Genomic DNA, 14,579 nt, shown 5'->3' on the forward strand with positions numbered 1-14,579 from the left:
ATTATCTGTTACAAAATTAAATAAGAAATACAAGCATTTATTAACTCTCTCTCTCTCTCTATTTTAAAATATCTTTTACTTACATAATGACAGCGTTTAGTGACAGCGTCTAAGAAATTGGTAGTCTAGTTTCGTGGTTTGTTTATTTCTAAGACTAATATTTAGAAAAATTTTTTTAAAATTAGTCATTCAAAATCAGCTAAATTATATTAAAATTATAGAATAAATGCTACGAAAATTATATAATCTTATAAAACTTTTATGCAACATTTAAGCATTTAGTAATATCTGTTTTATTTGCATTATAATATATCATGATTTTTATTACATATTGTATGTAGAATATTTACATGATTAGTGATTGTATGACACTATAGTATGACAATATATTGCTATTTTTATAGATAGGACTGCTATGAGTAAAACAATATCTATAAAGTAGATTAGAATATTGCTATTATTACAATTATTATTTGCGATTATTTATCAAAACGTTTGAATAAATAATTTAATCTATTTTAGATATAATAATTATAATTATAATTATATTATACGTTATAATACATTAATCTTATAAAAAAATAAGGTTAGATTTATGCAGAATTATGCAGAGTCAGTAATTAACAGTAATAGTATTGATTAATAAGAAATAAATAATAAATAAGAAAAGACGAATAAGAAATAAATAATCAGTTCTTATTTTATAATAAATTATACTAAAATAATTTAAAAAATATATAAGTAAATAGAAGTAAATAGAAGAGATACTGATTTGATCATAATTGAGTATAAACATTCCGTTTTGTCTGATGATTGTCTTTTCAGACATTAATGCAGTGAGAGGGAAGATGCTAATTCTTTTTTTTCTCTCTATTTGTTTATTTTTAGTATCTGGTTTTTTCTCTTATAAAAAACATGTTGCATTAACATAAAATTTATAAATTAATAATATTTTAATAAACTTCTTAACTATATTTTTGTAATATGGTATGTGAGAAATACAAAAAAATAAAAGAAATACAATAAATTATAAAATTATTTATATTGCGCAATATAAAAAAATGATTATGGCGAGATTATTTATTAATAGTTTAGTTTATTTAGTTTATTAATTCGATAATAGTAGCAAAATATTATCCGATAAATATTACTATGCTCATCTGTTTGTGATTGTATATTTGACACATTGTGTCAAATAATCAAAGAACATAGAATCAAAATTCTAATTGTAAAGACTGGCGAACATTTTTTTGATCATGTTCTCTCACCTTTGGACGACAGGGTTTGGCTTTCTCAGCTTTGAGGACGAAGAAGCAGTGGACCGATGTGTTGCCGAGCATTTTGTCAACTTAAATGGAAAGCAGGTATAACCTTAATACACCATCAGATCATGTATAACTAAAAATATATGAATTTACGCAGCAGGTAGAAAATAAGTATATGTACATAGTGTATAAGAACTTTCGACGTAAAGTTTCTAATCTATTAGTATGATTATCTGTGTAATGTGTAATGTGTTATTTATACTCTAGACGTTGAGAAGTGACGAAGAAAGAACTATAAAATTAATTTTATAGTTTTCGCAATATATTAAGAGTCTAATGTGATATATATAAAAACGTTTATTATATATAAGTATTATATATTTTACTAAAATATATGCTTACAATATGTACATATAAGTATAATATCGAAATTTGTTTCATAGATAGAGTTAAACGTTAACACGGAGCGGTATAGACACTAGGGCAAAATTGTAAAATAATATCCATTTAATTAACTACTATTAATAACTATTAAAGCACAAATTTTGTAATTATAATTCATAAGATATGTAGTAAGATCCAAAAGTTTCCGATCCAAGAATATTAATGGGGTAATAGAATCAAACAATTTTTATTTTTCAATGTAATCACTCTTTATTCACATGTTTTAGGACGACTAATTAACTTTTCTATACTACTAAAAAACTAATCTGAATTTCTGTCCTTAAAATGGTCTAAAACTGCAGAAATAACTTTATTATTTGTAAAGTTTCCTTTAACCTATTTGTTAACCGTGAAATATGATGGGGAAGATTTGTACACAGCATTTAAACGTCATTTAAACCCTATCACACAATACAAAAGAACAGACAATAGGAATGTAATTTCTTTTCTTAGGTCTGTTCTTTATTGCTGAACTCCCTGCACTGGGTTGTACTAGTTCAGAGTTTATCCTTTTCCTCCTAATATGGAGTAAAAAAGATAAACTCTGAACTAGTGCAGTCCAGTGCAGGGAGTTCAGCAATAAAGAACAGACCTCTTGTTTGGACGCGTCGGATTTCTGTTCCTTATTGTCTGATTGACCATTAGTCAGGTACAGACGATTAGACTTGTCCATTCCCATTCTATGTTCGGACCAGAAACTGTCGGATCTTACTACGTAATTTTCGAATCCGCTTTAATTCAGGCAACTGTAAATAATAAGATAAGTGTTTACAGTTTTTAGTTTTCATAACATACTTAATATTTAATAGTCAAATTAATATTTAATTTTCAAAAATATTTCAGTACGTCAAGACTAGTTTAAAGTTTCTTAACTGGTTTGATGAAGAAAAATCCCTATTTATATTGTAATACATTTATATTGTAATATCTATTTTCAGGTTGAGATTAAACGTGCCGAACCACGGGACTCATCCAGCAAGATGAACGATAGTCATCAAGGTCAGTGGGGTCCACCTCAACAGGGTGGTCCGCCTATGGGGATGGCTGGGAATATGGGGCCTATGGGTGGACCGAACGGACAAATGGGAGGACCTATGATGGGAGGACCTATGGGCCCACCTGGCAATATGATGCAACAATATCAAGGTTGGGGTACCAGTCCACAAACGGGTGGATACGCTGGATACAGCACTCAGTACAATGCTCAGGGTTGGGGTGCACCTCCAGGACCACCTCAACAGCAGCAGATTCCACCGCCACCCCCTCATCAGTGGGGTAGCAGTTACAATGTCCAGCCTGCTGCAGCTACTCAAGGATACGGAAGCTACGGTGAGTTTGAGTGTAATTCCTAACGTAAATATTTCCTTTTCTGCTCCCACTTTGCGTCACATTGCGATATTAACAAGTGCAATTACTTGTATGAGAAATCACAGTTGAATAGCGTAGACGTAGCAATTAAGATCTTGGTTTAATCGTTGATTTGGTGATACAAATCGATCGACGGTAATACAAAATGATTTAATTTAATGTTTTACATAACTCCAATAAAACTTCAATAGCACTACTTTCTTCATTGATAACACAAGCAAATTTTAGGAAAGTTTTATAACATACAAGAAGAAAGATTGCATTTTTCTCATTTCTTTTTGTTAATTTTAAATATAAGTAAGTGGTACTTTATAATTTAACAAACGGGATTATAATATAATTTGCATTCGGCAAATAACATTAAGAGATTTGTGTGAAGGTTCATGACCAAGCGCGCTTAAAATGCGATAATTTTCTGGTTTTAATATTTTCTTTGTGAGATAAATCTTTTGATTAATTGACAGTATAAAGTATAGTTTATTAATTAAATTTAGCTTTGAAATATCGGATTTATGAATATAATATAAAATTGTGTGTTATGCAAGCACATTTAACATTATATAAAGTTATAAAATTTTGGTAGGTATTGTCAGTATTATTAAAATATTGAATAAATTATTGTAGTATTTTATTATTTATACAGGGTACATGAAATAATAAACGAGGTTGATATCGACTTTACAAGAAATTGTAAAGTTTGTTGCTAGATATGTGTATTTAATTAGAATGCTACACAATTCATTGAGAAACTTTTAATTATATTTTATTAAAATTAGTAAATTTTCACTGTGTATCAACTTCGTTTATGTTTGAAATACATACTTTACATAAGTCTATTACGAATAATGATTTAATAAGGTTTTAGCTATAATTATGAATATAACTTTATTCCTAATCCCTTCCCCTTCCATTCTGCTTGGAGTGGTTAGAAAAAGAATGAAAAAGATAAGAACATGAGAAATCTGTAAAAACGCAATACTGTATAATTATGTATGATTATGATCAAGTTTTATGATGCCCCCTGGAGATTAATTTAGGAAGAAAGTACAATAGAATACTTTGATGCAAAGGAAACTAATAAAAAAATAGTTCCGTCAGTCCAGACTTGTGCTTTTATCTATTATTATCTATTATTATTACAATATATAGTAAATTATAATTATTTAATATTATTTTAAGATAAAAAGAAATATCAAATATGAAGTTATAACTTTTTTTTAGAAATAACTGTTTTCTGTATTAGATTTTATATTAAATTCTAGTTATATAGTTTTTATAGATTTTTATAATATAAACATAAATATGCAAAACTAATCTATAACTGATAATATATAAGTCCATAATCATATATAGTATGTTGCAAAAATTTTACACAATAAGGCAATTTAAGTATATATCATGAATATTAGGAATAAAATTTTAGCACGTGGTTTGAATTGACGCATAATATATATTTACAAAAAATATATATATATATATTGTTAAATATTGAACCTCATTATCTTATCTGTGAAGTTTATGCTTGATTCTCTTCAATCTTCTTTAATTCTTTAATTAATTCTTTAATTCTTCAATTTTATTCGTGTTTCTTTTATATTAAATTTTATTATCGTATTAATTTTTGAAGTAATATTATTTCTATTTTATATTTCTTTACACTAAATTTATTTTGAGATAGGAATTATTGTTTTAAAGTTATAATAATATGCCTTAACATGTACTAACATTAATAACGAGTATCAGCACGCTTACGTATCACTATCATACACAAGTATCATATGTATTATAAAATAGAGAAGCTACATGCTCTGTCATGGTTGGTACAATGTCTTTCAATTTTTGCATATAATTATTGTCTGCTTCTTCCTTCTCTCTCTCTCTCTCTCTCTCTTTTTCTTTTTCTTTTTCCGCTACTTGCCAAGAGAACCAAGCGTGAACGTTAAACTGTCGAAAATGCATTCTTAAATAAATAGAGATATCATTGAAATAGTTTTTACAACAAGTTAGAGAAAGACAGTAGTAATATAAATTAAAAACTGATATAAGCAAAAGAGAGATGTTGTATGATATGCGGTCGGTGATACGTGTTTTGTGTGGTTGATGATCGCAGGTGGGCCGGCGGCGGCCGCTTCAGGGGGCTACGGGCCCACGGCGGGTACTGGCGGGGCTGCGGGGGGCGGGCCCGGGGGTTCCTGGAGCTCCTGGAATATGCCACAGAATGGACCTCCTCCTGGGACCCAGCCCCCACCCCAGCCCCCTCAGCCCAACTCCTCGCAGCCCAACTCCAACTCGAACCCCTCTGGCCCGCAGGGTGAGTCTTCAAGCACAGTCAAACAAATTTTCCTCTGTCCACCCTTTGGTATTGCAATTAGCTCCAGTTTGACCTAATTGAGCCTAACTAAAGTAAACGTAATCTGTTTTGTTCTTCTTGATTTTCATTTTTTAAATATATATATATATATATATATATATATATATATATATATATGTATTAGTCGGATTTTGTGCAAAATTTTTAAGTGTCTAGTGTATGGAAACATTAATATTTCCAACATTTCCTTAGATAATGTTCCCTATTCTCTTCATTTGTGATGGAGTAGACTTCCTTCAGTTCTCATAACAGATTGTTAACTGAAAGTTTTATCTAAATAAAGCAAAATACGATTTATAATGCCTCCTTAGATTTACTATTTTAACAAATGCTTATAACGTTTCATTGCATTTACTTACATTTTTATAATTCATAAACGAGTAGTTTAATTGTAATAGTAACCACATTAAAAACAATTAGAAAATAGGAATTATTTCGAGTAAGAGTTATAATTAATTTAGAAAAACACTAAAAATTTGTTATGTTCGATGCGTGTGCAATTTAATAATTTCTGAGGAGATTGAAGGAAGTAAAATAAAATTCTTATTGTAATATGTCTGCAATGTTGAATAATGTGTAAAGCTCGGGAAGTACTGCACTTTATCTGAAAGATAACTTTATCATTTGCTGAATATAAAACTAAACGGCGAACTGTGCAAAAGAAAAGAGTATAATCCTATTTGAAACTAGATCGAATGAGGATCATGGAACGTAGCAGTACACTCATTGCATATTGTTTTTTTTTTGTTTGAAATGCTTGCTATACGCTTGATGCATTATTGCTCGTCGTTATTCGTATCTATTGCATTATCTCATGTATTATCTGCTAATATTAGAAATCACGCTTTAAGCATTAAGAACGGTAATTTTTGAGCTAACAGTAAATCGTGATTTTTTTATTTTTTTTTTATTCATGAAGTCCTGCGTGATATTCCCGCATATTCCTTTCCTCACAGACCTTTCACTGCATTCTGTTTCTTCGGATTTTAATACGTTTTATTTATTATATATGTAGGTGCAAAAAGCATGTACCCTGCAAGAATACAACTTAAGTTCATATTTGATATTAAAAGAATTATTTTAAGAATATGGAATTTACATTAGAAATAAAACTATCGTTGTTACTTAACATACATTTCATATATATTTGAAAGTATATTTAAAAGTATATATAAATATATATATATATATATATATATAAATAGAAAGTGATTTTATTTATTTTATAGTATTGCTTATTTATATTTGATTAGCGCTTGAAAAAATAGTTTTGTTAGTTACACGGTTAGTGTCTATTATTTATTTCTGTATTAATAATTCATATATTAGTATGATGCAGTATATATATAAGCATAGTTTAGCGTATGATTTTCATTTTGTTATCTATAGTATTTTCTTCCTATTTTATTTATTTATAAGGTATTTTAATGTTATTAGCCAATGTCTCTTTGGGTTATTTCTAATTATATTTATTATTAAAAAATTATTTACTTTACGTTGTATTACTATTTGTATAACAGATTTATAATAGATTTTACAGTAAATTTTATAGTAGATATCTTCTCTGAAACACGTTATAAAACTAATAATTCCATTATAAAAATTGAAAATTAAAAAGTATTAACGAGATTAAAAGGAATCCAATGATTATATCTGTGACATAAAATATAATCCTATTTTCTCTCCTTTTATTTCCTTTATTGCCTGTCTCAATAATGACGAATTAATGTCTTCCGTAATAACAAATAATCTCTTTTGTAAACATTAATGATTAACATTTTTACGTCAATATGTAATAATAAATTGTAGGTATATTAAAAAAAAGGATAGATAAAATTTATAACCGGCATCAATTCGTCTTTGAGATTCTTTATGAATTCAATAGTTTTAATATATTTGCTTGTGTGTGTAATATACGTATATCTACTTAGTGCTTTTATTGTCATTCACACAGTTTGTATTTAGTCTTGTGTATAGCAAAGACAGAGAAACATAAAATAATGTTTTTAGTGATATTATCTTATTAAGAGTATATTTTTATTTAATCTCTAATTCTTTTAATATTAGTACAAATATGAGAAAGTAAGGTAAATAAAAAAATTCCGAAAATGTGAATAGCAAGTACGCACACACACACACAAACAACAGTAGAATATATGTAAACTATATATATTTAGTGATTTTACTTTATATATAGAAGATTGTGTACTTGCTATATATATGTATTCCATTAATTTATTGTTCTCTCTAATTTACTCTAATTTTAAATGTTTACTTTCTTAACTCTTTAATATTGTGTAAAATGCTCAAACAATGAGAACATGAATATCGTGTAATTATATATTGCAAGTAATTACATTGAGTAATCCTTTATTATTAAGCACACGGAAATTTAATTCACTTTACTTTCTGTATACATGTTTCTTGTTCTGTATACATTGAACCATCAACGTAATTGGACGATAACGATGTAGGTGATGTCGTATTACGAATGAATGTTTCAGGTGATATGTATTCACGGCAAAATACTGGCTCGGGTGCACCTGGATCCAGCAGTAGTTCGGCAAAAACTCCGGATTACACTGGATACTCTGCATATAGCAATTACGCGGATACCACTTACCCTCAACGTTCGTATCAGGGAGGAGAAAGCAACCAAGGTGGGTATGCCGCCAGCGCCCCTAAACCCGGCCAGCAAGGCTTTGATTTCAAAGAGTGGCCCACCTCATGACCATTTTAATTGAACCGTGGTAGGGAAATGCGCTGAATGGCTTGGCCTTGCTCGTGGGTTATTTCTTACTTCATGTTCAAGACAACCGCAAAGTGTATGTTTGACCGTAAAGTCTGTGTTGTGACACGAGGTACTTCTTGTCGTTTTGTGTCGTTCGCGTTTTCCGTGTGCGTTAGATACGATACTTTTAGAAAGAACTTTTAGTGAAAGTTATGTAACGAATTCGTAAGTGGTTTGTGTAGATGACACTGATTACAAAATGGAAATTAATTGTAAACTAAAGTACTCTCGTTGAAAAGTAGCTACGACGTATTGTAGATGAAATTGACGATAAACTAACGGAAGAAGTGCCTCTTGTTCAAACCAGCATGTCGTTCGCGAGCGGTCGCATCTATATCAATAATTATTTTTTTGGTTAATATTGGTTGCAAAGTTAAAAAACGGAAGCGTCAAAGAATAGAGAAGGTGCAAGATGCTTCATGCAAGGTATTAATTTCTTTATTGATCGCTCGCGAAAACGGCTCGTGACGGCTCACTATCGGATATAGAAAGATAGAGAGAGTACATTTTTAGAATAACGCTAAATAAAATAAAGTAAGCATATGACAAGTTAATAATATATGATTCGAGATACACACCCATGATGCAAGCGAAATTTGTATGGCACTGGGATAGAAGGAAGAAAGCGCGATATAGAAGTATTATAAGAATGACACACAATGGTCGAATCATAAGAATAAAATAAAGCGATGAGAAGCAAGTGGAAAATGCCGAAATCTTAATGGCATTTTTACGGAGGTGAATAAGATGACATTTGAGAAAATTTTCTCAGGGCAAACATGGCACAAATTTTAATGCTTGTTCACCTCCTTAATCGCTAGTGCGACACTTCGGTAAGACGCAAACGATAAGAATAAAACGAAGGAAATATTTAAACTTATGGTCTCCGATGGCAAGTCAGCGCGGGTGACTTACATTCGAGACACTCGTCCCTCCACGATCTTGTATTTATTAAATAATTGTTATACCGGATATAATTAAAAAAAAGATAACGAGAGTAATTAATGAGATAATTAAGTAAGATGATCACACAGGCTGACCTACCGACTGCAGAAAATAGTGTAAAATATATAGATCATTTTAAAATGGTGTATTTATATCTATATAAATCTCTTGATACACAGTAGGATGCGGATTTTTGCGAGCGTCCTTTTTTACTTTCATGTCATATCACTAGTAGTATCTTAAATACGTATTCGTCTCAGTTCCTTTCTCTTCTACTCTTTCTCGTTTACGACTAATTCCTTAAATTAGTTTAGCGACTGCTTTTCTACCCTCTTCCAACGATTTGGAAATAATATCAATACGCGAAAGGGGAGGGCTTGAAAAGGAAAAAAACAATCATGTATTTTTACAAATTGTATTATAAGAACTTAATGTGGTCGTCGGACTGGTTTCCGTGCGACCACGTACCATACACCGGAAGTGAGAACTGGTTTATTTTTTACCTCCGATTTATAGTAGCTATTATTAGAGAGGCACGATTAAGAGACTACGATTATTGTTACTATTATCATTACTTCTATATTATTATTACTATTGTATACAACTATTATTGCTATTATACTACTTATCACTATTTACTATTGCTATTACTGAGAGAAACTACTATTACAGAAAACTGCACTATTACTATTATACTACTCTATTATTACTGTCTATGATAATTACGGAATATTGTAACGATGATGCTTATAAGTGTTTAAATTTTAGATCGTTAGAACCAGATCATTGATAGATAAGGTGGAGGGAAGAGTACACTGTAATCGTGTGGATATATCTCGTTGGGGGACATCGATCTGAAAAGTTTACCTGATTAAATATATGACTTAATTGTATTTACTCTGTAGGATTTACCATAGATCTAAATGACGAATATTTCGGAAGAGTGCTCTCCAAATGCTCACGTTTAATTGCCGAGCGGGTCGCGTTGTGTCTTACTTTGTCGATGAGAATGACGAATATATTATGCTATAATTCAGCAATATAGAGATCTTACCACATAAAGATATATAACTAATAGATTACAACTACAGGATCCAGCGATTTTGTTAAGCACGTTAGATGTGATCTCATATAATGTAATTTACTATTGTTCATGTTTTTCTTTTGTTCATTAAATGACAGCGTAAGACTTCATTGTATCTTAAGTGCAAAACGATCGATTCTTATTTTTAATATTTTTCTTCCTACTTTTTACTGTTCTATTTCGCTGTTCGTACCAGTAACGTTTTGTTATATATATTTTGATAAAGTGTTCTATCATTGCATTCATTCATTGCATTCAGAGCTATAAGATAGACCAATATTCTATCATATGCATATAATCATATAATCGATATATCAATATGCTAATTTCAAATTTAGGGGCATTTTGCATTTTGTTACAAATTTCATAGAACTTCGTTTACGATGATGCCGTGAATGAGAAAATTAGTGTTGTAAATCACAATCGATCGAAGATAAATTATAAACGGAACGTTAACAAACGCGACTCGTATAAACTTCTGGGATCAACGCAATAACACGATTAAACACGTAATGAAACGAAAATGTGCGATTAGAGAGCTCAATCAAACAACCAATTTTTACACACTAATTGTTACGGTAATACAAAGAAGACATTCACAGGTCACATATACACTTGTAAACACATTTACACGTACACACATTCTATGCGCATAAAAGAAGTAAATTAAATGAAAAAAAGCAAAAAAGAAGTAAATTAAAAGAATAAACTAAGCAGGCCACATATTATCAAACATTCAAGCGATAAATTTGTAAGGAAAAACACTGTGTAAGTGAGAAGTGATGATTCGTTTGAGTAAATAACACGTATTTAATAATTAATTTGCAAAAGAGGAGCGGACAAATAATAGTTTTTCATGTATGGCTGTTTTTTCAGAATTTCTTTTTATAAAATAATGCCGGTATGCATAAATATGACGATAAGAACCACTAATATATCTATGAATTATAATTATTACTATTAAATATTATATTCCTTAATGCTATATCGATTTTTAAATAAAGTTAAAGCGTGAATTTTAAAGTCTTTAAGTGTATGCGAAATGTTAAGGAAAAGTGGTTATTATCTTTTTGATTTGTACAGGACACGGTATATAAATATAATCGATACGTTTGTTAAAGATTGATATAAAAGCCAATTAATTTATTATACATATTAACGAGAGAGTCTCAGACGGATAAAAATAAATTTAATATTAGTGTGAAGATGAGGGAGGAAAAAAAAGAAAGCATTACAAAGAATTAATATGGCTGCCTTTGCCGTAACTGTACATATATATATTTTAGATTACGACGGTGGTATAAGAGAGAGAGAGAGAGTTGAAGTATATGCGAGCGAAATGGTGGTAGCGCAATGGAATTTTAAAACACACAAAGAGTACAGGATACGGGGAGTTAAAGCAGGACTATTTGAATAATTGATTATTACTAATTATAACAGATAATATATTTATATTTAATGCTATATTATTAGTATTTTTAAATACAGAGATGATGCATCTAATTAATGTAATAGGTAGTATATAGGGAAAATATACTCTTTGATTCTAGCCGTGTTGTTACTACCTGCCTCGTTCGCGGTTCCGTGAACTATACGGCTTGCTCTCAGGGTTGTTGTTATACTCTTTCTTTACGATTATCATCGTACTAAATTTTTTTTCCTCCCTGGCTTTTGCGTACATCTATTGTCACTGTTTGTATGTATCTTCTATCTTTTTTTTTTTTTTGAGTGAGCTCTTTACATATTCGCAGAATATTCTATAAGACCTGTAGATTCAATGCTGAGACACTCTTTGTGCACTACTTTCGAGACAACCCGTTATCTTTATTTATATAAATAGAAAGAAAACCTTCTCATTTCTGCTCTGTAAATTAAACGTATTTGAAAAACATTTACGCGTATTCGCTAAAAGACCGTTAAGTTTGTTGTTCTGTACGATAATCAAGATATCGAGAAACGGAGAGAGGAAGCTGAATTTTTCCAATTTAACGAGGCTCTTTTAGGATTATTCTAGTAGTAATTCATTGGATTCCTTAAGCTTATTGCTTAGAGCAAGTTACATTTATCATTACAAATTATTTTAATCTAATTTAACTCTCTACTTCCTACCTAATGGTACACGTACATGTATTCCGCTAGCTATTCCAATGACTTCCATTTCCGTTTTTAATCTAATCCAATCTAAAGATGCAACAAACAATTTGACAATATATTGTTTTGCACAAACGCATATATGCAGATGCCTCTCTCCGATTTTTATGCATTTACGTAATTTTATGTTAAATGATTTTTTTATACATACGATTAATAATGAAATAGAAAATAAAACTAAAGTAAACTATAAATATAACAATCATTAAGTTAGATCGTTGGTTTTTTCTCTAATTTAATTAAATAATGATCGATCTTTTTCATACTATCAATAAATGCGTAGAACGCGAGTTAGGTTTTGCAAGACGAGTTAAGTATTTCGATATTTAAAGAAATGTCCTTAAATGTATAAATAATTCCGGGGACGTCGCGAAATGTTTTAACGTTAAGCACACGTTTTAGCGTCCCATACACTAAAGACTGGTTGTATAATTAAATATTACACTTAACTACTTATTACTATCGTATATCGTAATCTATCGAAAAACAGTTTCTATTGATATAAATGAGTTTTTTCTGCCGTTTTTATCTATTAGTATATATCTTAGTTGGTACTACGTGACGACATGTAATTATTGGCAATTGCATTTTTATTGAGAGATGGTTAAATCCTTAAAGTGATGAGTATCTTGCAGTTCCTCTTCTTTATTATTTCTTTTACAATTATACCACTATTTTTTCTCTTAATAGTGCCTTAAGTTACAATTTTTTATGTAAATTTGAATTTGTATCAGATAGGAAATATAAAATACTTAATATTTAATATCTTAAAATACGATTTCGATAACTTTCCTTTCCGTAAGTTTACATACAAAATAAAGTACTATTTCACCATCGTTAGTCTGTCTGATTGATTTTGCTTTGTTTCGTAGGCAATTTATGCTAATCGATGAATAATTATTTCTGCACAAATCCGAATTGTCAAAATTGATTGTGTGAACTTCTTCGGGAAATTCAAAAAATTTTCATTAATTGTCGATTAAGACAGACGTAATCAGGTCAGATAATAAAGAAGAGGTTACTAGCATATTGTACTCAGGTAGTGTGATAATCGTCCACGCATTGTATATGTATTGGGCGTGAATATAAGGCAGTAAAAAGTAATTTCAAACAGGATAGCGAATTAAAATATATAAGTGACAAATGTGTTATACACACACACACACACACGAGATATTCTAAATTACGTTACGTACATAGAAGCAGTTAAGATGTTAAATTATAATTACAAAGTGATTTTTCTCCTGCGGATTTGATAGGACAAGATAATTATTGTCTTAAACGTATAGTAATGCGAATGCAATATAGGATTTAAACAGTGAGTTTTATATAAGAAAGATTCTAAAGTACATTATGTTAAGATTTATGAAAATTATCTTGACTTTACAGAAAGACTTGAATGTAAAAAGGAGACAACGGATACTTAGACACATACATACAGACACACAACTACACGGTTTTTACACACGCATTCATAGATTCATTAATATATATACCGAACTAGGAACTAACGAGTGTATCCGGAGAGTGATCAGTGATTTTTGACAAAAACCACGAGTGCATTAGCAAATTGGACAAATTAATTAGATCGTGAAATAAATAAAGTCTTATGACACGTACAATGATTTTGATTATCGAATCTCGAAGCACGTGATCGAGAAGCTTGTGATTCTCAGATCCTGGATCACTATTCGAGAGAGCCGCTAAAAGGCAAAGAAAAAATGCATTAAAAAGAAATGCGTATTTCATTGCTTTGATGAAATATCGCCTCTGTGTCGTTTAACTTTGTTTAAGAATGATTATTTCGATTTTAATGAAATGGAATTCCTACAGTCGTGGAATGCTTTAAATGATAACTCGCACACGATATAAGAGAATCGATCGATCTACTTTTATCATATTTTAGTGTGAAATAATAAGATAATAGACGTAAAGTTCGTAATTGTGTAACGATAATGGATGAAATTATTAACTGTAATAACATGACCTATATACTTGTAAACTTTTAGCATTGTATTGGTAAGGTCGTGTCCCCTTACGAGCTAATCGTGAATAGAATAAAAAATAGAGGGTAAACGAGGAAAATCTATGGTAGGAAGCTTAGTAGTATCATGAGTGTATCGCATGCGCATTTGGCTATTACATATGCGATATGTGATT

General features: G+C 30.1%; 1 protein-coding gene across 3 annotated transcripts in view; it reads left to right on the top strand.

The window, feature by feature from the left end:
• Window positions 1-14,579, top strand: part of LOC105279243 (heterogeneous nuclear ribonucleoprotein 27C) — a 41,423-nt gene that overhangs the window by 4,597 nt on the left and 22,247 nt on the right. For 2 of the 3 annotated variants that reach the window (XM_011338889.3, XM_011338888.3), the window contains exons 4-7: window positions 1,282-1,364; window positions 2,648-3,038; window positions 5,188-5,388; window positions 7,953-8,108. In XM_011338889.3, coding sequence (XP_011337191.1) covers window positions 1,282-1,364; window positions 2,648-3,038; window positions 5,188-5,388; window positions 7,953-8,108 — 831 coding nt within the window. The remainder of the gene's footprint in view (window positions 1-1,281; window positions 1,365-2,647; window positions 3,039-5,187; window positions 5,389-7,952; window positions 8,109-14,579) is intronic. The other variant, XM_011338890.3, reaches the window with a different exon arrangement.

This window comes from Ooceraea biroi, chromosome 7 (genome assembly GCF_003672135.1).
Source record: "Ooceraea biroi isolate clonal line C1 chromosome 7, Obir_v5.4, whole genome shotgun sequence".
Lineage (NCBI taxonomy): Eukaryota > Metazoa > Arthropoda > Insecta > Hymenoptera > Formicidae > Ooceraea > Ooceraea biroi.